Raw genomic sequence first — 23,353 nt, 5'->3', positions numbered from 1 at the left:
ACGGGGTACTAAGAGCCAACACCTTTTCATACAGTGTGTCGGCGCGTCAGGAAACCCCCACGGGACTAGCACTCACACCCTGCCCTGTCTTTACCTTAGCTGGTAAAGGGGCAGGGAAGGATGGCAAGACACGTGCTGTTCCCAGCTCGGCCTGTGAAGCCCGGTCTGTCCCGGGACGGCGAGGAGCCCCTGTCCTCTTTCCCACTTGGTGTTCTGTCGGCCCCCACACGGCAGACTGCACAGCAGGCTCACCATCAGTGTTGATTAAAAACTTTAATTGCTTCTTATCCTAATAACTTTACAAATACAGAACCACATGCCAGGCTGGGGTGCTCTGCAGTGAGTCACTACAAACGAGCCCAGGCACAGCTTAATGCTGCTGAGGTCCAACCAGGAGCAGTCCCAGCGACGGCCTCAGCCACAGGGAGAGAGGGCCTTGGAGGTGGGCTGCGAGCCAGCCAGGGGCCCTGGCCTCAGGTCTGCGGGGGGGCTTCGGCGGTGCGGTGCTCATTCTCTGTCCGTAGTGTCTCCATGTACTTTCGCATCTTCTCGACCATCCAGGAGGGTAGGACAAAGGATTTTAGCTCCTCCAGCTTCAGGTCCAGGCATCCTCTAGAACATGTTGGGAGGCAAGTTGAAGCAGGCAGGCCCAGTCTCCAATCAGGGGCTGCCCGGAGGCAGAGGGGAGGGAACGGGGCAGGAGACCCGCTGGTGTTACCTGTAGTCGTCACTGGCAGCTAAGTCTCGGATGTCTTCTTCAATGAGGAGGTAGGCCTGGGGCAGGAAGGGAGAGTGGTCACTGCCTCCCATTCATTCACTGCAGCTCAACAATACTGCATGAAACATCTGCCTAATGTAGGGGCTGCTCCTAAGCAGGGAGAGGGGGGACAGCTGACCATTTAGTGGGGGACGGTGAGTTGGGAGAGACTGTCTGGTACTGGTTCCCCAGGACAATCATTCAATGAAATAGAAACCTTACAGGTGGGAGAGTAGGGGCTGGTAATGAACTGATTTATGGCTTTTTTTTAAAAGAAAGGACCCAAGGTGACTTATAGGAAAATGGCAAGAGCTAGCAAAATACACATGAAAATCGGAAACCGAAAGGAGGAAGCCATACGCTAACTCTGGGGACTAAGGTGATTTATAGGAAAATGGCAAGAGCTAGCAAAATACACATGAAAATCGGAAACCGAAAGGAGGAAGCCATACGCTAACTCTGGGGACTAAGGTGACTTTATTCTGAGCTTTGTAGCAAGGGAAAACGTGATAAACTGTACTGTCCTGGGCCTGCAGAGCTGCACGGGTGCAGAGCCGTGGTCTGAAGTGGGAGCTTCCCCCGGGGATACTGTTCATGACATAGAAAAGTCTTCTGTGGGAGACCCTCAAGTCTGAGGAATGATCACACGTTCTTTCATATGTGTACACACAACCAACCTCGTTGTCTGAAGCTACTATTGCTGCGGGTTTAATTTTAGCTGCTTTCTCTTTTCTTCTCATCTATTTCTTATTTATATTGTGTTGCATTTTTTAAAGATGATTTTTATTTGAAAGTCAGAGAGAGCGTGAGAGTGAGAGCAAGGAGGGGGGAGAGAGAGAGAGAGAGAGAGAGAGCGAGTGAGCTTCAATCTACTGGTTCATTCCCCAAATGGTTGCAACAGCCAGAGCCGGTCCAGGCGGAAGCCAGGAGCTTGAAGCTGCATTTGGGTCCCGCCCACGGGTGGCAGAGGCCTGAGCACTTGGGCTACCCTCTCCTTCCCTCCAGGGACATCAGCAGAGGCTGGGTTGGCAGCTGAGCAGCCGAGCTCTGGTCAGTGCTCTGCTACAGGACGCTGGCGTTGCAGGGGGCAGCCTCGCTCACTGTGCCACAGTGCCAGGGCCGTGGTGCATTTTTTTTTATTTGATAGATAGTTAGACAGTGAGAGATAAAGGTCTTCCTTCTGTTGGTTCACCCCCCTAAATGGTCACTACAGCTGGCGCTGCGCCCACCTGGAGCCAGGAGCCAGGTGCTTCTCCTGGTCTCCCATGCGGGTGCAGGGCCCAAGGACTTGGGCCATCCTCCACTGCCTTCCCGGGCCACAGCAGAGAGCTGGACTGGAAGAGGAGCAACCAGGACAGAATCCAGTGCCCCAACCGGGACTAGAATCCGGCGCCCATATGGGATGCTGGCATTGCAGGTGGAGGATTAGCCTAGTGAGCCTTGGCGCCGGCCCTCTGTGTCACATTTTTTTAAAAAATTTACTTATTGATTTGAAAGTCAGACACGAGAGAGAGAGAGAGAAAGAGAGACATATAGATATTCCATCTTTCATTTGGTTTACTCCCCAAATGGCTTCAACAGCCAGGTCTGGGCCAGGTCTGGGCCAGGCTGAAGCTAAGAGCCCAGAACTCCATCCAGATCTCTCACGTGGATGACAGAGGCCCAAACACATGGGCCATCTTCTGCTGCCTTCCCAGGTGCATTATCAGGAAGCTGGATTAGAAGCTGAGCAGCTGGGACTGGAACTGGCGCTCTGATCTAGGACGCCAGCACCGCATGTTGGGATTAACCCACTGCGCCAAGACGCTGGCCTATTAGGTTAGGTTGCATTTTATGTTATCAATGATAAGCACCTTGAAATGTTTTGTGAAATAAAGTGTGGGCATAATTATAAAAAAAAGTTGCAAAATACAATAAAAGGTAGCTTTCACGGCCAGGTGGCAATTCAGTTTGCAAGGGCACTGAGCAGTTGCAGCAGGGGGTCTGAGTCCTCAGGTGGAGAACACTGCATATGAGGGACAAGGCGCCCCACAACAATGATGTTCCTGAGGCTGTCGCTTGCTGTGACCTGAGAACTCTCATCAGAGGTGAGTTTGGAAGCAGCTGCCAGGGGTGGCGAACACAGCTACCGACGGTGCTGGCTGGTGCGCTGCGCTGAGAAGATCCTGTAGCTGTGTTTGGGGGAAGGGTGTTGTGACTGGTGAGTAAGATCACTCAGTGGCACACGAGGGAGCAGTGGTGTGGAGTCTTTCACCCGTCATTCCCATGCAAGCTAATATGATCCAGTGTGTCGTCCAAATACAAAGGCTGGGGTGGGAGCGTGGAGGGAGAAAAAGGGAGCCCTAGTGGCAGGGAAAGGAACCTGGGGATCATGGAGAAACAGGCCTTAAAGTCTTCCTTCCCACACGTATCAGGCTTTGGGGGTCTCCAGATTCGGAGAGGAGCTGTCACTGACAGGGGGAATCTTGGTCCCTGAAGGTGGGCTCTGGCAGTGGCGCGTGGGAACAATGCTTACCATCTTCCCTCCTGTTGCCCGCATGTGGTGCTGCTCTGCCAGCCAGTGCTTGTCCTGGGGGTCAGCTGCATACTGTGGAGGACAGCATGAAAGGGGAGCCATTAACCTTGCAGTTCTGATCAGTAAGACCCAGCCTGGTGGACGCAGAAGGCCCAGTAATCCCTTCAGAGCAAGCCGAGCCAAGCCCAGGAGGCCAAGGCATGGGATCCAATTCCCTGAGACTTAGTACACTTTTAATCCCCCCACCTGCTTCTTTTCTCTAAACAATCTCCCTGGCAACCAGTGGGACAGGTGACCATTACTTTAGAGCCTCCTCTTTTTTCTTTTTAAGATTTATTTATTTACTTCAAAGTCAGATTTACAGAGAGAGAGGGGGACAGACAGAGAGAAAGATCTTCCATCTGTTGGTTCACTCCCTGAATGGCTGCAATGGCCAGGCAGAAGCCAGGAGCTGGGAGCTTCTTCTAGGTCTCCCACGTGTCCTCTGCCACCCTCACAGGCGCACCAGCAGAGAGCCGGACTGGACGTGGAGCAGCCAGGACCCATACTGGCACCCACAAGATGCTGGCACTGCAGGTGGGGGCAACCTACTCCACTGCAACGCCGGCCTCCCCTTCACATAAATCATCTGAGGCGGCTTGCAACACCTATGATTACGATTATCACTGCTTCCCACACAGAAGCCAGACCACAACGTGTATGAGCTAAAAAAACAAGCAAAACATCCCACAGGATGAGGACACACACACGCCCATATCCGTGCTTGCGCTCTGCTGTGGCCGCCGGTGGTCGGCAGCGGAGGGCAGTCAGGGTCAAGGGTGAAGGAGCACGGTGTGTCTCACCTCAGTACCTCCAGTGTACTCGCTGAGGGTTTCTACACTACGAATGCGGGTATATTTCTATAGTTTAAAAAGTCTAAAACAGGAAAGGACAAATTCAAATAATGTCTTCTGAAGGACAGAAAAACTGGGCACAAGATGTAATTGGCAGTTTCCAGAAGAAATACAAATAGATTCTAAATGGTTAAAATGCTTGTAATAGAGAACTGTAAAGAGAAAGGGAGTGGTGATTGGGGTGGGCGTGGGGAGGGTGTGTGCCTGACAAGCAAGGGCAAGGTCAGAAATATTATCCATCAGGAGTGAGAGTGTGGGTTGGGAGTTTATTATGAATGGTGGGCCTTAGAACTGCAAAACTATGCTAACAACAACCAACCTCTAAGGCAGGCCTTATGCTTTGCTGCATTCTCTCTTAATTGACACTAAAAGGTTGGTCTGGCACTCCCGGTTTACACACTACAGAACAATTCAGAACTGAACATGAATTCAAAGACCATCCAAGATCCTATCTATATGGGGGATGATAACAAAAAAATCTCTTGGGGTATGTGGTTTTTTTTAAACTATTTTTATTTATTTAGCTTAAAAAGATTGATTTATGTATTTGAAAGGCAGAGAGAGAGAGACAGAGAGAGAGAGAGAGAACCTTCCATCCTCCGGTTCACCCCCCAAAAGGCTACAATGACCAGAGCTGGGCTGGTCTGAAGCCAGGAGCCAGGAGCTTCTTTCTGGGTCTCCCACATGGGTGCAGGGACCCAAGCACTTGGGCCATCTTCCACTGCTTTCCCTGGCACATTAGCAGGGAGTTGGATCAGAAGTGGAGCAGTCAGGACTCAAACTGGTACCTGTATGGTACCTGTATGGGACACTGGCGATTCAGGTGGTAGCTTTTACCAATGCTGGCTCCTAAAGATTTTTATTTATTTGAAAGGTGGAGTAACAAAGAGAGGAGGAAGACACAGATCATCCATCTGTTGGTTTAATCCCCAAAAGGCTGCAATAGCAAATGTGAGGCTGGGCCAAAGCCAGGAGCCAGGAACTCCATCCAGGTCTCCCGTGTGGGTGGCAGGAACCCAAGTACTCTGGCCATCAGTCGCTGCTTCCAGGCACATTAGCAGGAAGGTCAGCTGGAAGCATGGAGTACCTGGGAGTCAAACCAGACACTCCGCTATGGTGTGCTGGCGAGCTAAGCAGCAGCTTAACCCCTGCGCCACAATGCCTGCCCCTGAGTAGGCGGGTCTTCAAGAGTACTTGGGCAGACAGGGGTTGGGGAGGAAAACAGAACAGCAGGAGTGAAGGCACTGAGAGGAGAGAGCGGCAGCAAGTTGGCCAGCCTCTCTAGATGCTGGGACTCCTAGGATCCAAGATCGGAGAAGAGCAAGCAAGTCTGCCAATTTGCACAGAGTGTGGCAGGTACAGCAATTCTGGGACCCTAACGGGGCTGGGAGCTTCTGGCAAGGGGTACCAAACTTTAGGGACAGGCACAAAAAATGTCTGGAACACACATGCGTTTCTATTTTTCTGTTCTTTTAAATACTTTTGTGGCTGATAAAATACACATTCATTTAAGACAATGAGTGAATTTGTGATTTCTTATATTATTTCCTCAAACAGCTGCTCCAGAGAGGAGTCCCTTCTTGGAAAAAGGGTAGAGCTCTGCCTTGCTCCACAGACAACTGAAGAAGGTAGGGGTTAAGAGCTCAGGCTTCGGTGTAGACAGACCTGGATTTGAATCCTGACTTGCTGAGTAACTCTGGGCAAATCGCTTAGCCTTTCTTGACCTCTGCTTTTCTCAAATTTGCAAAATAAAGATAAGGGATAGTTCCAGGAGATAATGTGTTATACTTAAAACCATGTTTGCCACACAATAAACATGTAGGCAAAGTAGCCATTGCTACCAGGGCACAGAGCTGTTGAGTATATTACAAAAGGTACAGGTGGATGGCAGAAGGGAGTCCCGACTCCCAGACCAGCGTGTGTCCCAAGCTTCTCCATGGCACGCAGAATTCCCACTGCCACCTACTGCCAGGGCAGCGGCCCACCTGCCTCCCAGCACTCACTCACCTTAAAGAGATGTGGGTGCTTGATGTAGATTCTCCCTCTGGTGCCCCCCATCCCCAGAGCCCTGAAAAGGAAAAGACAAGTGGTAAAGATTCCAGCAGGTGCAACTCTAGTAGTAGACCCCCGAGCTGCCACTCCATCAGTGCCAAAGCTCTTAGACTTACTTGTTGGCTCGAGACCCCAACACAAAAGTGGTAGATTCATTCAGCCGAGCTGGGTCCCACTGCAAAAAACAGAGGCCGGTGAGGGGTGGGTTTCATCTGGTGATGGGACAAAGCACTGCCTCCTGTCTTTTCTCCTGGATACACAATTCCCAACAAGCAGCTTACTCAAGAAAAAGAGTACTTACAATATCCTAGGCCTCATGCTAGACGCTGGGGAAAAGAATAAGACAGCCTAGGGCTAGTGCTGCGGCGCAGGGGGTTAAACTGAGTATCGGAGCACAGGTTCAAGTCTCAGCGGCTCTGCTTCAGATCTACTTCCCTGCTAATGTGCCTGGGAAGGCAGTGGAGGACGGCTCAAGCACTTGGGCCTTTGCATCCATGTGGGAGACCCAGATGGAGCTCCTGGTTTTTGGCCTGGCCAGCTCTGACCATCGTGGCCATTTGGGGAGTGAGCCAGCAGATGAAGATCTTTCTCTGGGTCTCTCCCTCCCTCTATCACTCTGCCTTTAAATAAATCTTAAAAAACAAAAACAAAAACAAAAACAGTCTGCCCTCCAGGAGGCCCCAGAAGTCTCAACAGATAATCACATCAGGTGTGGCAATGACACAGAGAAGTGCAGGCTGAGGATGCCATGAGGAGGGTGTAGCCAGGAAGGCTCCCTTGAAGAGATAATTCCCAAGTTAATCCTGAGAGGGTGAGCCCAACTTAGACGGGGTAGAGGGGAGGAAGAAGGGCACTCCAGATAGAGGGCAGCACCAACACAGGCTGGCGGGTGCTGGCTCAGCACAAGGAAAACAGCAGGCAATGCTGTGCTGCCGAAGGAGAAAGGGTGCCAGTTACGGAGTGGAACTGACAGGACCGGGGAAGAGAACACGAGTGGGAGGCTTGCACTAGATTCTACAGGCAATGGGAGTCACTGAAGTCCTCTCAACAGGGAGAGTTAGATTTACTATAGTTTTTTTTTTTTTTTTTTTTTTTTTTTTAAGCTATTTTCAGGGGCTAGCACTGTGGCGTACTAGGCAAAGCCACTGCCTGCAGTGCCAGCATCCCATATGGGCGCTGGTTCTAGTCCCGGCTGTTCTTCTTCCAATCCAGCTCTCTGCTATGGCCTGGGAAAACAGTAGAAGATGACCCAAGTCCTTGGTCCCCTGCACCCATGTGAGAGACCCAGAAGAGGCTCCTGGCTTTGGATGGGCCCAGCTCAGGCTGTTGTGGCCATTTGGGGAGTGAACCAGCGGATGGAAGACCTTTCTCTCTTTCTCTCCGTCTGTCTGTTAATCTCTCTCTCTCAAATAAATAATAAAACTCTTAAAAAGACTTGTTTAAAAATTATTTTCATTTTAGGCCGGCACTGCGGCTCATTTGGCTAATCCTCCACCTGCGGCACCAGTACCCCGAGTTCTAGTCCCGGATAGGGTGCCACGGTTCTGTCCCGGTTGCTCCTCTTCCGGTCCAGCTCTCTGCTGTGGCCCAGGAAGGCAGTGGAGGATGGCCCAAGTCCTTGGGCCCTGTACCCACATGGAAGACCAGGAGGAAGCACCTGGCTCCTGGCTTTGGATCGATGCAGCACAAGGGCTGTAGCAGCCATTTGGGGGTTGAACCAATGGAAGGAAGACCTTTCTCTCTGTCTCTCTCTCTCACTGTCTAACTCTGCCTGTCCAAAAAAAATTATTTTCACTTTATATGAAAGGCAGAGAGGGGGCCACCTACAGTGCCTGCATCCCATATGGGCCACTTCTGATCCAGCTCTCTGCTATGGCCTGGGAAAGCAGAAGATGGCTCAAGTCCTTGGGCCCCTGCACCCAAATGGGAGACCTACAAGAAGCTCCTGGTTCCTAGAGCCATTTGGGGAGTGAAATCAGTAGATGGAAGACCTCTCTCACTCTGTCTCTGCTTTTCAAGTAAATAAATAAATCTTTAAAAAAAAAATGGGGGGGGGGGTAGTCTGGCGCTGTGGCACAATAGTCCTGGCTGCTCCTCTTCCGATCCAGCTCTCTGCTATGACCTGGGAAAGCAGAAGATGGCCCAAGTCCTTGGCCCCTGCACTCATGTGGGAGACCTGGAAGAAACTCCTGGCTCCTGGCTTCGGATCGGCTCAGCTCCGGCCATTGTGGCCATTTGGGGAGTGAACCAGTGGATGGAAGACCTCTCTCTCTTTCTCTCTGCCTGTCCTCCTCTCTCTGTGTAACTCTGACTTTCAAATAAATAAATAAATATTTTAAAAAAAAGTAAAAGAAAAGATCTATGAGAAGGATTCTGATTTCAACTTTGGACATGCTGAATCTGAGATGCTTACGGGACTGCCAGGCAGAGGGGCTGCAGACAGTAGGATATACAAGTTTTCAAGCAGAGAGAGGCATGGATGAACAAAGAGGTTTGGGAGTTTTAGCGTGTGGTCTCTGGACCTGTAAGAATGGCTGGTTTAATCACCTAACAGGAAACTGGAGGGGGAGAGGTTGGTCGGGAGAGAGTTCTGGGGAATGTTCATCTACATGGGTCACTGCTGAGGGACAGGAACTCATACAAGACAGAGCAGGGGCGTTTGGTAGGAACCAGAGGTTCAGGAAAAGGCAGAGTGACCAGCTCTTAGAAGGCACCCTCACCAGTGTGAAAACAGAGGGGCAGGAGACAAGGCATGGACATCTAGCCTGAACGAGGATGGGCTGCTGGGACCTACGGATGGGGCTTCCACGGCAGAAGGGACCCGACTGCTGAAAGAACTTGCCATCAACCTCCCTGGGCAACAGAAGCTAACGGCCAGAGCGCAGACTCTGCTGTCCAAGGACCTCGGGTCTGACCTGGCTCTGCCATTCATGAGCTATGTGACTTTGTGCAAGTCTCAAGTGCATCAAGTATCTAAAGTAACCAGGCAAAATAATCTCAGCCACATGGGAGATGACAGGAAAGGAAGCTCCCCGACTACAGAATGGCAACAGAATCTATCTTGTGCGTTTATTCCAAACATTAAATGAGAACCCACATGAGATATTTAGGGCAGTGTCTGCCATGCAGTAAATACTGAGTACGTATTGGGAGCAACTAGCTTTTACAGGTGGAAGGAAGCCTGCAGCAAAGATTCGAGCCCTCTTTACTTCCCCTCTAATCTCAGTTCCTTGCGGGATCCTCTCTGGAGACCAGAGGGCAAGATCGCTGTGGAATAACAAGCATGCAGCCCTCGCTGCCCTAGCTCCTTTCTCCCATGGTGGGCCCAGAGCTGTGGCTAGGTCTCTGTTGGGACAGGGGTCTCTGCCATGCTCACATGATCATACCTTGGGGCCTTCCCGGCGAATTGGTTCACAAGATTTTGGCTTCCATCTGCTTGGAAGGAAGAAGGAAAGGTGAATTCTCCACGGTGAAATCGACAACTGGAGGAAAGCTCACTGGACAGTGAGGGTTCCTCACACCGTCACACAGCCCTGGGTGCACTTCTTCCTGGTGACCCGTTAGTGGAGGTACAAAGGAGAAAAAGCACTGGACCAGAAGCCACTCCAGTACTAGCTCTGCTGTCACACAGTGCCGCGGGCACGGCCTGAATTTCCAGGGTACAGCTTTCTCTGTCAAAAGGAGGTAAGAGCAGTAACTCTTTCCCTTTCTTGCTTTTACAAGATTCAAAATTGCTTTAGGTAGGAGACAAATTTAAGGTTAGGAGAGTAATACAATTCCATCTCCTAGGCTGGTAGCTCCATTTTAACTAGATCAGTGTGGCTTTATCTGCTTGATATAACAGACTTCCATGTGAAGTTCTGTTTGGAAAAAAAATATTCTGCAGCTTTCAAAATCTTTGATGATGGTTAGGGATAGGGGAAAGGGAGGGAGGACAGCAAAATATGCTGTACGATCCTATAATGGTGGACACGTATCATTATGCACTTACCCAAACTCATAGAATGCACACAACCAACAGTGAAGCCCAAGGTCAGTGTGGCCTCGGGGGCACAGGGAGAGTCAGAGCGGGCTCCTGACTTGTGACAAACGTGCTACTCTGGTGCTGGACATGGATACAGGGGGAGGCTGTGCATGTGCAGAGGCAAGGGGTAAACGGGACATCTCTAACTTTCTCTCCATTTTGCTGTGAACCTACAACTGCTCTAAGGAGTGAAGTCTTTAAAAGAAATCTTTGAAAATAACCACCCTGTGACAATGTAGTGGTTTTGCTTCCAATTAACTGCATGGGTGTGAGTGATTAATTCTCCGTTTTCTTATCTGCAAAATTATACAATGACACCTTTAGTGGGCGGCTGTAAGGATGAAAAGGCAAGTACATACAGGATTTCGATCGCTTAGACCAGTTATAGGCATTCAATGTACACTAACAGTGAAACCACTCTGGGGTTTAATCAAGCTGGGCCAAAGTGTTCGGGGGTAGAAACAGGATCAAACACCTGCCTTCTCAGTGTCCCCACCCCCCACGGTGACTCAGACACATGGGTCCCATTTCACCAGGGAAGAGCTCTGGCCTCTTCCCTCCAGGGCCACTCCCACCCTCTGCTCCCATGGCTTGCACCATGCTGTTGGCCTCTACTCACACCATGCCGCCAGCTGCCCGGTCGTTTGACAGGATGTGTCCGGGAGGCCGTCCTTTCCTCTGCCACAAAGAACACTTGTCAGTGGCCTGATCCTGTGGGAAGCCCCACCCCTACCGCAGGTCAAGGACCACTTGGTAGAGATGGTTTTCCGAAGAGATCGAGTGATGCTTGAAAGGGAATGGGAAAGTGACAGTTTCTGGGCTACTGCCTCTTGTGCCTAGAAAGTTCCAAAGGTGCACGAGGAAGCCCAGCACCATCACCTGGAGCCGAGGGCCCCTTTCCCGGCCAAAAATGAGATGAAAAGTGGCTTACCTTCTTGGGAATGGGGCTTCCTCGATGGGCACACTCCTCCTCTGCCTGCCGGCCACGCTGGAGGAAAAGGGAAGGGCGTCGGTGGAAGGCCAGGACCGGGCTGCAGCCCTGATGGGGGCCACCAGACCTCCCGGACCCAGGCCCTGGAAGCCCATCCAGCAGCGTGCTACTTGGACCTGGCCCTACAAATGGTGTGGAGGAGGAGAGCGAAACCTCCCTGGGCCCACACATTTCACCTGCCTCCTGTTCAGGGACCCCAAGACACAGTGACTGACCTTTATCCCTGGAAGCTCATGGGTCAATCTGGGTACCACTTTTTCTCCATCTGAAAACAGCAGTTTAGCCTGAAGGGAAAAGAGGAAGTGGTGACACTCACTCTTGTGGGAGGTAAGCATACTCTGCTTCCACTTTTATTTTTTTTAGATTTTATTTGTTTATTTGCGAGGTAGAGTTACAGAGAGAGAGGGAGAGACAGAGAGAAAGGTCTTCCATCTGCTGGTTCACTCCCCAAATGGCCGAAATGGCCAGAGCTGAGCCCATCTGAAGCCATGAGCCAGGAGCTTCCTCCAGGTCTCCCATGTGGGTGCAGGGGCCCAAGCACTTGGGCCATCTTCTACTGCTTTCCCAGGCCATAGCAGAGAGCTGGATTGGAAGAGGAGCAGCCGGGACTAGAACTGGCGCCCATATGTGATGCCGGTGCCAGAGGTGGGGGATTAACCTACTGTGCCACGGCGCTGGCTCCTGCTTCCACTTTAATAGATGGGACTCCTCATTGGATAAGACTTTTTAAAAAATTTAACACTTTAATTTTGGCATTGCCTTTCCCTTGTGCACATTTCTTCTTTTTTAAAATTATTTGAAAGGCAGAGTTACAGAAAGAGCAAAATGTTTTATCATGGGCAGGCCAGGCAGTGTAAAGAATTATAATATAAATCAGCTCTTTCGATTTGGATTTGTCCCTGCCTTGTACTGATGGACAGTTTCTTCCCCAAGACTGTGCTTACAAACTCTACTACCACCAGCCCTTCCGGTCTTCCTCTGAACCACCCTCCTGGCTGCTTGGCAGGAGGTTTCCAACTTGAGCAACTCTTGCTTTCCTTTCAAAAAACAAAACCAAAACAAAACAGACTGATTTGAAAGGCAGAGTTATATAGAGAGAGGGAGAGACAGAGAGAGATCTTCTATCTGAGGATTCACTCCCCATATGGCTGCACTTGTTGGGGCTGTGTCAGGCCGAAGCCAGGAACTCAGAGCTCCATCTGGGTCTCCCAAGTGGGTGCAAGGGCTATATTCCTGCTAGTTTCCCAGGCACATTAGCAGGGAGCTGAATCAAAAGTGGAGTAGCTGGAGCTTGAATTGGCGCACATATAGGATACTAGCACTACAGGTCAGCTACTCCAATTCTGATCCACTTTCCTGCAAATGTGCCTGGGAAGGCAGTGGATCATGGCCCAAGAATTTAGGTTCCTGGCACCCACGTGGGAGATCCAGATAAAGTTCCTGGCTCCTGTCTTTGGCCTGGCCCAGTCCTGGCTGTTTTAGGTATTTGGAGAGTAAACCAGCAGATAAATGATCTCTCTCTCTCCACCAGTCGGTCTGCATTTCAAATACATACATACATACAGAAATTAAAAAAAAAAAAAAAAAGCTAAGGAAGGTTAGGGAACAACTCCACTGAGATGGTCAAGATATGGGATAGGGACAGGAGCGTGGCCCAACAGGTTAAGCTTCACGTAGGATGCCCACATTATGAGAGTGCCACTCTCTGGTTATTCTGCTTCCAATTCAGCATCCTGGGAGGCAAAGATGATGGCTCAGGTGCTTGGGCCTTTGCCACCCACATGGGAGACCCAGATGGAGTTCTAAGCTCCTGGCTTTGGCCTGGCCCAGCCCTGGCTATTGCAGGCATTTGGAGAGTGTAACAGCAAATGGAAGATCTCTTTCTCTGTCATTCTGCCTTTGAAGTACATGAAAAAAAAAAAAAAAAAACCAAATAAACATTATAAAAAAAAACACCATACTCTAACTATGTCACGTCCACTTCTGAAGAATTTTTAATGTAATCACAAGTTCTGTAGGCAATCTAGATGAGGGGCCTCACAGAGCTTCCAATATCCTGTGCACCTGAAAGCCAGGCTCTGTCGAGAGGCAGAAGTATGCACTGCATGAAGCATGTGATGGCAACTATTCTAGTCTAGCATGTTCTGTGTCCCACACACTTAGGTTGTACCGGCAGTCTATATTATCCCACTTCATCTTCACGGCAAATCACTGGTGGCAGCAGCGGCCGAGAGGAGGACACCGAAGCGCAGAGGGTAAAGGACTTGCCCCAATCGCCTTGGCTCAGCTGGCTTTGCGCTGGATGAGGAGGAAGCTCTTCACCCCCGTGGTCTGATTTCACGGTGACCACACAACCTGCTGTTCTAGGCTGTGGCTTCTTAGTCATAGCCATACCGGTAAGGTGCAACCCAGATGTGGACGTGGGGATTCAGGACTGCAAAGTATACCTATCCATGGAGTGCAGGCCATGACCAGTTACCTTTAGCCTCATCTTTTACCCAGACTCCTCAACTGTCTCCTAGACTCTTTTCCATGGCGACAGAGTGATCTTTCCAGAATGGGAACCTCACCGGGCACCGTTCCCACAGCTCCGGATCTGCCACCGGGCTGTCATGCTTGCGCCTGCTCCACCTGCTCCCTGCCCACCTCTGCAGCCTCTCCATGCACCACTTCCCCACCAGCTAGTCTTCCTTGCACACACTACGCTCCTTCTCTTCTGAGACTCTGCACCCTCTGGTGCTAAGCAGCTCACCAGCCAACCTTCCAGAACACACTTCTCTCTCCTCTTGCTATAAATACCCTCAGAGGAGTAAACTCAAAGTAATCCTTGTGGTTCTGATTATGAACACATTTCCATCTTTGATGGCTAACAGTTTCACAGCCAAACACAGAATCTGGGTGATGCGACAACTTCTATTAATAACAGCAGCTGATACATGGAAACAGCTTCTCTACCGTCTTGGGAACACAGCCATTTATAGCCCTGATGTCACGCCTCCTGACCACACCTGACACAGAGAAGAAGTAGGGTGCTCGTCCGCAGGACACCAAAGCGAGGCGTGACTGCTTGAAGGTGGTCCTCCAACTACTTGAGGAGGTGACATAGGGCTTGACTATACCAATTCTTTCTCTCTCTTTTTTTTTAAGATGTATTTATTTATTTGAAAGGCAGAGTGAGAGAGAGTGTGAGAGGGTGAGAGAGAGCGAGAGCGAGAGCACTGTTCTATTGGTGGGTTCACTCCCCAAATGGCTACAATGGCTAGGGCTGGGCCAGGCTGAAGCCAGGAGCCAGGAACACCTCCAGGTTCTCCCAGTGGGTGGCAGGGAACTGGGTCAGAAGTGGAGCAGCTGGGACTCCAACAGATGCTCAAATGGATGCCAGCATCGCAGGTGGTAGCTTAACCTGCTATATGAATTCTTGTCTTGAGCCATAGTTTCTTTTTCTTTCTTTGGTTTGCTTTTTCAATGTTAATCTTTCCAGCTTCACTGAGATGGAAATTTGTATACATTCAAATTTGTATATATTCATAAATCATGAAATGATTAAAGTAATCAACGCACCCAAGCTACCATTTTGTGTGAGTGTGTATGTGTGTGCATGTGTGTGTGTGTGAGGACCCAAGATCTACTCTTTGGCACTGGTGGTGTGGCACAGAGGTTTGAGCTGCCTCCCTTATGAGTGCTGGTTTGCATCCCAGCTGCTCCACTTCCGATCCAGTTTCCTGCTAATGCGCCTGGGAAGGCAGTGAAAGGTGGTCCACGTGCTTGGGTCACTGCACTCATGTTTGGCCAGCCCCAGCCCCAGCTGTTGTGGCCATCTGGGGAGTGAACCAGTGGACGGAAGATCTCTCTCCCTGTTTTTCCCTTTCTCTCTGGAACTCTGCCTTTCAAATAAATCTTAAAAACAAACTCTCTCTTAGCCAATTTCAAGTATTAACTATAGTCACCATGTCCATTGGATTCCCGGAAAATGCATTTATTTTATAAACAGAAGTCTGCGTCCTTTGAGCAACACCCCTCCACGTCCCCACTGCCTGGCACGTGGTAACCGCCATCTTACTTTCTGCTTCTATGAAACAGGGATTGGAGACTCCCTCTTTCTTCTGAGACATCAATGGGATAATGCATCTGTTGTGGTGCTCGGCACGCAGTAGCTACTTCCCTTCCCTTCTGTCAGCAACAGTGCCAACTCCACCTGGACACAGCGGGCTGTCGGCCATTTTCCCAAGTACCACTGACGACAGGATCCCATCTCCAGTAAAGCCCCAAGGGCCACTGTGCCCCGAGCCTCACCTGCTCCAGGCAGCTCCGACAGGCCTCCTGGATCAGCTGCTCTGCATCCACCTCTTCCCCGACGTTGTCGCGCACGTTCAGTGCTGCCTTCTGGAAGAACTAGGGAAGCACAAGCCAGGACAAGGTTAAATCCTCCGAAGGAAACTGAACAGGAAACAGAGGCTTTCACCAGCACGGCCTTGGGAGCAGGCAAATTTAGATTCTTATTCTAGAGTCTACCTCCCCTTCTATGCTGCCTCCTGAGGATACACTCATGGAGGTACCCAAAGATCAGTGGACAAATAGTACAAAATTAAAGAAGATGGGGCTGGTGCTGTGGTGCAGTAGGTTAACACTCTGGCCTGAAGCGCTGGCATCCCATATGGGCACTGGTTCGAGTCCCGGCTGCTCCACTTCCAATCCAGCTCTCTGCTATGGCCTTGGAAAGTAGAAGATGGCCCAAGTCCTTGGGCTCCTGCACCCACGTGGGAGACCTGGAAGAAGCTCCTGGCTTCTGATTGGTGCAGCTCCAGCCATTGCAGCCAACTGGGGAGTGAACCAGTGGATGGAAGACCTCTCTCTCTCTGCCTCTCCTTCTTTCTCTGTGTAACTCTGACTTTCAAATAAATATAAAAAAAAATCTTTAATACTAAAGCTCACAGTAAGGAGAGTAAGCAGAATATATTTTTGACATGAAAAGTATTCATGATGTACAGCCAAGTGACAGAAGGTTATAACAGTTTGGCACAGTGTGAGCCTAATAATGTAAAAAAGCAAAAGCAACACACAAAAGAACTCCTGATGCATCCCTCTTACACACACACACACACACATCAGTGTTGAGATTATGAATGATCTTTATTTGCTTATCTATGTCCTTTCATTTTTACAATATACACGCATTACTTCTGCTGGAAAAAAAGAATGCCTGTGCCTGCCATGAATAGGGCAGGGGTAGGCCAGAAAAGACCAGGACAGTATACAGCTCCAACAGGCTTCTGACTGCTCTACTGCAGAGAAACTTCCGGAGGTTGTGTAGGGGTGAGATTCCGCAGGGCTCCTGGGTACCAGCAGCCCCAGCTGGATGGGAGAGGGGAGGCAGAAGGCCCGCTGAGTGACAGGGAGGGCTTGGGTCTGAAAACCCCACAGGACGATGCAGGGAGGCCCCAGTGAACACATTCATAACAAGAGTACAAGTCATAGCTTGGGAGAGAAATGTCAGTTCTCTTATGGTAGAACATAAAATTCTAGAACTTATAACCAGTGCTCCTATCGGGGACACACTGTGGGATGTCCTACTTAACACAGTCAAATGCTTCTTCTCTTGTTAGCATCAAACCAAGAGTGTGAAAGGACTGGATTAGAAACCCCAAGACTGAGGAGAAATGCTTCAGGGTCAAATTAAATGAGCGTGACTTAAAAAAACAAAAACAAAACAAAACTAAAAAAAAGATTAACACTGGGGTTTGATACTGACTGTTGGAAAAGTGAAAGCCAGTTAAAATACCCTGGATACTTTACAAGCAGCTTGTGAGGTGAGCCGTGTAATGGACATTTGCGTGTGAGCTGAGAACAAAGTCACACTATGAATGAGGCATTCTCAAACCCTGCGGGGAGAAATGCAAGAGGGCATAACCTTTCTAGAGAGCAATTTTCTTGAGGGGAAAAATATGTTTTTCCTTTTACCCACCAATTCCACCTCTAGGAATTTATCCCCCAGAAATATTCTCACAAGTGAACAATGATGTATGTGGAGTGCTCATTGTAAGAAAACCCAGAAACAGTCTGAATGTTCTAGGGACTAGCTAAGTAAGTGATGGCACGTCCATAGTAAAACAGGAGAAGCAGGGTAAGCTATCATGTACTAACCTGAAACCACGACCAAACCATATTAAGTGAAATAAATCAAGTTGCAGAATAGCATGCAAAATGATTCCTTTGTTTTTAATTTTTTAAATTAATTTATTTATGTATTTGAAAGGCAGAGATCTTCCGTCCATTGGTTCACTCCCCAAATGCTGGCAACAGCTGGGGCTGGGCCAGGTGGAAGCTCGGAGCCTGAACTTAACCTGGGTTTCCATGTGGGTAGCAGGAGGCCAACTGTTCGAGCCCCACCTGCTGCTTCCCAGGGTATTCATGAGCAGGAAGCCGCAGCCAGGAGTACGACTGAGACTCAGACCCAGGAACTCTTCACATGGGTGTGGCATCTCAAGCTGTGTCTTCATCACTGTGCCAAACGCCTGCCTCAATCCTCTTTTTCTTTTTTTTTTTGTTAAAGATTTTATTTGATAGAGAGTTACAGAGAGAGGTAGAGACAGAGAGGTCTTCCATTTGCTAGTTCACTCCCCAGATGGCCACAGCAGCCTGAGCTGCGCTGATCCAAAGCCAGGAGCCAGGAGCTTCTTCCGGGTCTCCCACGTGGGTGCAGGGGCCCAAGGACTTGGGTCATCTTCTGCTTTCCCAGGTCATAGCAGAGAGCTGGATAGGAAGAGAAGCAGCCGGGACTAGAACCTGCGTCCATACGGGATGCTGGCGCTTCAGGGCAGGGCTGTAACCCACTGTGGCACAGTGTTGGCCCTAATCCTCTTTTTCATTAAAGATTTATTTATTTGAAAGGCAAAATGACAGAGAGAAAGAGGGAGAGACAGAGATGGGGGGCAGGGAAGGAGGGGTGAGGGAGGGAGAAAGAGAGAGAGGGAAAAAAAAGGAAGGGGGAGAAAAAGATGGGGGAGAGGGAGAGGGAGAGGGAGAGATTCCATCTACAGGATCAGCCAAAAGTTAAGGGCTCAGAACTCCATCCGTGCCTGCCATGTGGGTGGCAATTCTGTATTCTACTGCTTTCCCGGGCACATTCCCAAGGAGCTGAACTGGAAGTGGAGCAGCTGGGATTTGAATCGGTGCTCTGTATGCGATACTGGCATCAAAGGCGGTGACATAACCCTCTGCACAACGCCAGCTCCCCCCTGGTTTTTAAACGTGTGAATGTGCACACATGCATACAACACACACAAAGCTGGGAGACCAGTCACTGCTGATAGTTTGGTAATTCTGGGAGGTGAGTTTTAGAAATGTTTGGCTTTTATTTCTAAAACTGTTATTGTTTCACAGTATTTTCTCATTAAAAATTTCAAAACATAGGGCCGGTGCCGCAGCTCACTAGGCTAATCCTCCGCCTGCAGCACCGGCACACCGGGTTCTAGTCCTGGTTGGGGCGCCGGTTCTGTCCCGGTTGCTCCTCTTCCAGTTGAAAGAATTAATCAACAAACATCTGAAGCCCACTGCCTAGAGCCTATAATTAACATTTTTTTTTTTTTTTTTGACAGGCAGAGTGGACAGTGAGAGAGAGAGATACAGAGAGAAAGGTCTTCCTTTTTGCCGTTGGTTCACCCTCCAATGGCCGCTGCGGTAGGTGCGCTGTGGCCGGCGCACCGCGCTGTTCCGATGGCAGAAGCCAGGTGCTTCTCCTTGTCTCCCATGGGGTGCAGGGCCCAAGAACTTGGGCCATCCTCCACTGCACTCCCTGGCCACAGCAGAGAGCTGGCCTGGAAGAGGGGCAACCGGGACAGGATCGGTGCCCTGACCGGGACTAGAACCCAGTGTGCCGGCGCTGCAAGGCGGAGGATTAGCCTACTGAGCCGCGGCGCCGGCCCTATAATTAACATTTTAAATTCCTCCTCCATTCATCCACCAATCCATTTTGTAATCGGTATTATTATTATTTTTTATAGATTTATTTTGAAAGGCAGAGTTACAGAAAGAGGTAGATACAGAGAGACAGAGAGGTCTTCCATCCACTGGTTCACTCCCCAAGTGGCCACAACAGTCAGAGCTGAGCCAATCCGAAGCCAATAGCTTCTTCTAGTATCCCAAGCGGGTACAGGGGCCCAAGCACTTGGGCCATCTTCCACTGCTTTCCCAGGCACATTAGCAGGGAGTTGGATCAAAAGTGGAGCAGCTAGGACTTGTACCAGCGCCCATATGGGATGCCAGCACTGTAGGCCAGGGTTTTAAACCGCTGAGCCACAGTACCAGCTCCTACCTATATTATTTTTTATAATCTGTTATTAGAATGCTCACAGAAGAGGAATGTGCATTTAGTCATTATTAGAAATAAGTCAATAAAGATGAACAATACCTTGGCTAAGCTAAATCATATCTAGAAATTATTATCCTAAAGATAAAAGAATATTGGTAGCTAAGATTTGAGAACAACGTTAAAGCCATCAGATGAGGTCAATCAAGAGTGTGAAATTAGGGGAGGCACTGTGGTGCAGGGCAGGGTAAGTCTTCGCGTGGGACATCTGCAGCCCATACCAGAATGCCTGGTTTGAGTCCCAGCTACTCTGTGCTTCTGATCCACCTTCCTGCTAATGTGCCTGGGAGTCCGTGCATGATGGTCCAAGTACTTGGGCTCTTGCCACCCATGTGGGAAACCTGGATGGGGTTCTTGGCTCCTGGCTTTGGCCTGGCCCAGACCTCGCTGTTGTGGACATCTGGGAAGTGAACCAATGGATGGAAGATCTCTGTCACTCTATTTTTCAAATAAATAAATAAATAAATACATTTTGTAAAGAGTGTTAACTTATCTGAAGTTGTGATGCAATCCAGTCATTTGCAACTTGTTGAAAAATGAGTGTGGTGGGGGCTGGTGCTGTGGTGCAGCGGGTTAAAGCACTGGCCTGAAGCACTGGCATCATATATGGGTGTCGGTTTTAGTTCCGGCTGCTCCCCTTCCAATCCGGCTCTCTGCTGTGGCCTGGGAAGGCAGTGGAGGATGGCCCAAGTCCTTGGGCTCCTACACGTGTGTGGGAGACCCCGTAAAAACTCTTGGTTTTGGATTGGCGCAGCTCTGGCCATTGACGCCATTTGGGGAGTGAACCAGCGGAAGGAAGATCTCTCTCTCTGTCCTCTCCTCTCAATGTCTGTAACTTACCTTTCAAATAAATAAATAAAATCTTAAAAAAAAAAAAGAAAAAGGAAAAATGAGTGTGGTAAGAAGGCATCTCCACAGATGCTATCAGAAGGAGCTCATGGCCACAGACTGTGTTTACCCAGCATTTGTCCAGGAGAGAAACACTGAATCAGCAAATCTGCCACGGGGAAGCAGCGAGGCGAGGGCTCTGCAGCCTGGAGTGAAGCCTGGCCAACCCTTCTCTCTGGCTTCCGGTTTATATTTCTAGATCTGTAAAGGTGTGGGGCTGTGGGAAAGCATCACGCACTCTGGGACATGCACAGGGCATGGGGACCCACGTGGGGAAAGTGGCTATTTCATCACAGTGGCCACATACACCACGGGAAGGGATCTGGATTTCACAGCAGGAGTGGCGCCTCTCTGGTCACCAGTCACTCTCCATGCACAGTGAGCTGCAGTCACACCGGCCAGCTCCTTCCTCCCTGTGGCCGGACTGCTTATCTCACACACATTTGCAAGGCTTGCTCTTCCCTCACTCTCTCTGGGTCTTCACACAAAGCCCCCTATCAGAGGGCCTTGCTAACGCCTCTTCTCTCATTCCCTCGTGTCACACATACTTGTTTACAAAGGGCAAGCGCAGTGTCTGCTTTCTTACAGCTACATCACTAATGCTGAGGACAGCACGCAGCAGCACGGCAGCCACTCAGTAGATGCTTCCTGAATACATGAACGCACAGAAGAAGAGGAGGTTTCCAAAGAAAGAGTTTAGATCTGAATATGCTAAGTTTGAAGCATCCATGGGACACTCAGGCAGAGCTATGTATGGGCCAAGGAAATAATTTTAAATAATAACGATGTTAATATCAAATAATAAAAACAGTGGTTATTTTCCAAACATGGTGCTAAGCATATTACACTTAAGCAACAACAACAACAACAAAAAAAAGCAAAAAAAGCATTCTAGGGGCACAGAGTGAGGGCAAGGGAGACATGGAGACATAGAGAGAGACAGAGAGACAGAGAGAGAGACATAGAAAGAGACAGAGAGACATAGAGACAGAGACACCGAGAGAGACATAGAGGGAGATACAGAGAGAGACATAGAGACACAGACATGGAAACACAGAGACATAGAGACACAGAGACACAGAGACAGCAGTGTGGCAGGGAAGGGCGAGGCTGCCCAGGACTCCTCCCTGTCAGTTTTGTACCCTCGTGTCTCCTCACCTTCATGTACTTGTTGAAGACCGTCTGGATCTCCTCATTGATGCTTGGCTGCAAGACAGCCCGGAGGAGATCCATGGAGATGGCCGGGTCTGTGAAACTGCACGGGAGGGAGGCGGTCAGGGGGCTCAGGGGGCGGCACCATCTCCCTTCCCTGACACAGACACTGCTCTTAGCTCCCTGGGACCGCTGAGCAAACAGAGGCTCAGGGAGGCAAGGCGGCCTGTCCAAGTCACCCAGCTAATACAGGTCAGAGCCTGTGTTGGCCGGGTTGTCTGACTCGGGGCCTGGGATGCCAACCTCGAGGCTCTGCGACCTCTTTGGCGCCCTCCACCCCGGAGACGGGGAATGTTAGGGATTTCGGGTGCCGTCCCCCCCACCCCCCACTCTGCAGAAGAGTTCAGCTCAAGGTCACAGCCACAGCACCCACATCGCCTCCTTCCCCCGGCTGTAGTCTCTTCTCAGGCTTGTGCGGTGGGGGTCCCACAGCGTCCGCCCAAGCCAGCGCCTGGGACCGGTTCCAGCCAGGGCCGGCCTTACCTTGTTGTCATCTGAGAGCGGCGGCCCCTTCGCTGCACTTGACGGTGCTTTATCATAATGTTCCAAGGGTTCTGCGGGGACCAAGCGAGGGAGCAAACGTCACTGAAGCCGGTGGCACTGACACGGCGTGGAGGGGGAGGGTGCGTGCGAGGATTAGCCTGGACCCCGCCGCACCTCGGCTGCTCTCTCCACGTCTCCCACCGGGTGGACAGGCCCCGCCCGGGAAGAGGGCCTGGGGAACTCTCCGGTCCCAAACGTCCCAGGTCCGGGCTTTCCTGGAACGGCTCAAGGCAACTCGGGTGCCGGGAGCTTTGCCTGCGTCTGTCACGCCATCCCGACAACTTTGAGGGGACAGGCACCATTCTTCTCCATTGTATATTAGAGCAGCCTGGGGGGGGGGGGGGTTCCAGGACCGGCCCACGTCCCCTCGCCGGGAGGGCGGCACCAGAATTTGAACCCAGGTCGTGGGACTGCGAAAACGCCAACCCCCTCGGGCAGCACCAGCCGCCGCGTTCTCTCGCCCGCGGGCCAGGGTCCCGGGAGCCCGAGGCCCCCCAGGCCCGAGCTCAGGCCTCATCGGGGGCGTCCTCACCGTGAGAACCAGCTGCCCAGCTGCGCTCGCATCCCCCGGCTCCGGGCCGCCCCGCTCCGCCCCGCTGGGTCCCCGCGGCTGCTCGGCGTCGCCAGTGGCCCCCATGGCGCCCCCCGGCAACCACAACTTCTGCCCGACTCTGCCACCGGCCGGAAAGTGACTCTGTGACGTCACTGGAGCGCGCCGCTCGCCGGCCCGGAAGCTCGCCGCGGAGCGCCGCGGCGTTGCCAGGGGAACCGCGCCGCCGTCTCTCGCCGCAGCCTCAGGCCGCAATATGGGGTAGAGCCAAGTGCGCGAGTTTTTGCGCTTAGCAAGAGATGGGTTGAAATCCGTTATGGTGTGGTGGTTAGGGCACTGGCTGTGCAGTTGGATTCCTCCCTCTTAGGCGCTGTGGGACTCACGGGCCTCAGTTTCCCCAGCCGTAAGATGGGGTTAATAGCACCTAGTTCATAGCGTCGCGGTGAGAATTAAGTGAGTTGATTCATGTTAAGCGCGTCAAAGTCTGGCACGGGTAAACCCCCAAACGGTGTCGTTCCTGTAGGAAATTCTAGCGGCCGTACACGGCCTTTGGCCACTTATTT

General features: G+C 50.8%; 1 protein-coding gene across 2 annotated transcripts; it reads right to left on the bottom strand.

The window, feature by feature from the left end:
- Positions 1–258: 258 nt before the first annotated feature.
- On the bottom strand, positions 259–22,914 carry DNTTIP1 (deoxynucleotidyltransferase terminal interacting protein 1). Of its 2 annotated transcripts, none has more exons than XM_062204266.1 (13): positions 22,773–22,914; positions 22,181–22,251; positions 21,644–21,740; positions 15,526–15,624; positions 11,448–11,516; positions 11,173–11,229; positions 10,861–10,919; positions 9,604–9,652; positions 6,334–6,392; positions 6,173–6,233; positions 3,273–3,344; positions 719–774; positions 259–612 (listed from the first exon to the last, which is right to left on the bottom strand). In XM_062204266.1, exons 1-13 carry the CDS (start codon positions 22,875–22,877, stop codon positions 474–476), a joined length of 993 nt encoding a protein of 330 aa, XP_062060250.1. In that variant the 5' UTR covers positions 22,878–22,914; the 3' UTR covers positions 259–473. The 2 variants fall into 2 exon arrangements, with proteins under 2 accessions (XP_062060250.1, XP_062060251.1); XM_062204267.1 differs by having other exon boundaries at positions 9,604–9,649; positions 22,773–22,913.
- Between the last annotated feature and the right edge of the window lie 439 nt (positions 22,915–23,353).

The sequence above is a fragment of the Lepus europaeus genome, chromosome 10, assembly GCF_033115175.1.
Source record: "Lepus europaeus isolate LE1 chromosome 10, mLepTim1.pri, whole genome shotgun sequence".
Classification (NCBI taxonomy): domain Eukaryota; kingdom Metazoa; phylum Chordata; class Mammalia; order Lagomorpha; family Leporidae; genus Lepus; species Lepus europaeus.
Note: the sequence above shows the minus strand (reverse complement) of the source record. Positions and strands in the feature narration are given on the sequence as shown.

Bases quoted from the DNA above. Each gene is read 5' to 3' on its own strand.
- DNTTIP1 (XM_062204266.1), bottom strand. From the start codon at position 22,877: ATGGGGGCCACTGGCGACGCCGAGCAGCCGCGGGGACCCAGCGGGGCG. The intron at 6,234-6,333 runs GTAAGTCTAAGA...TTTCCTTTTCAG, and splicing joins TTGGGGTCTCGAGCCAACAA to GGCTCTGGGGATGGGGGGCA. The intron at 3,345-6,172 runs GTGAGTGAGTGC...TGTCCTCCACAG, and splicing joins AGCACCCACATCTCTTTAAG to TATGCAGCTGACCCCCAGGA.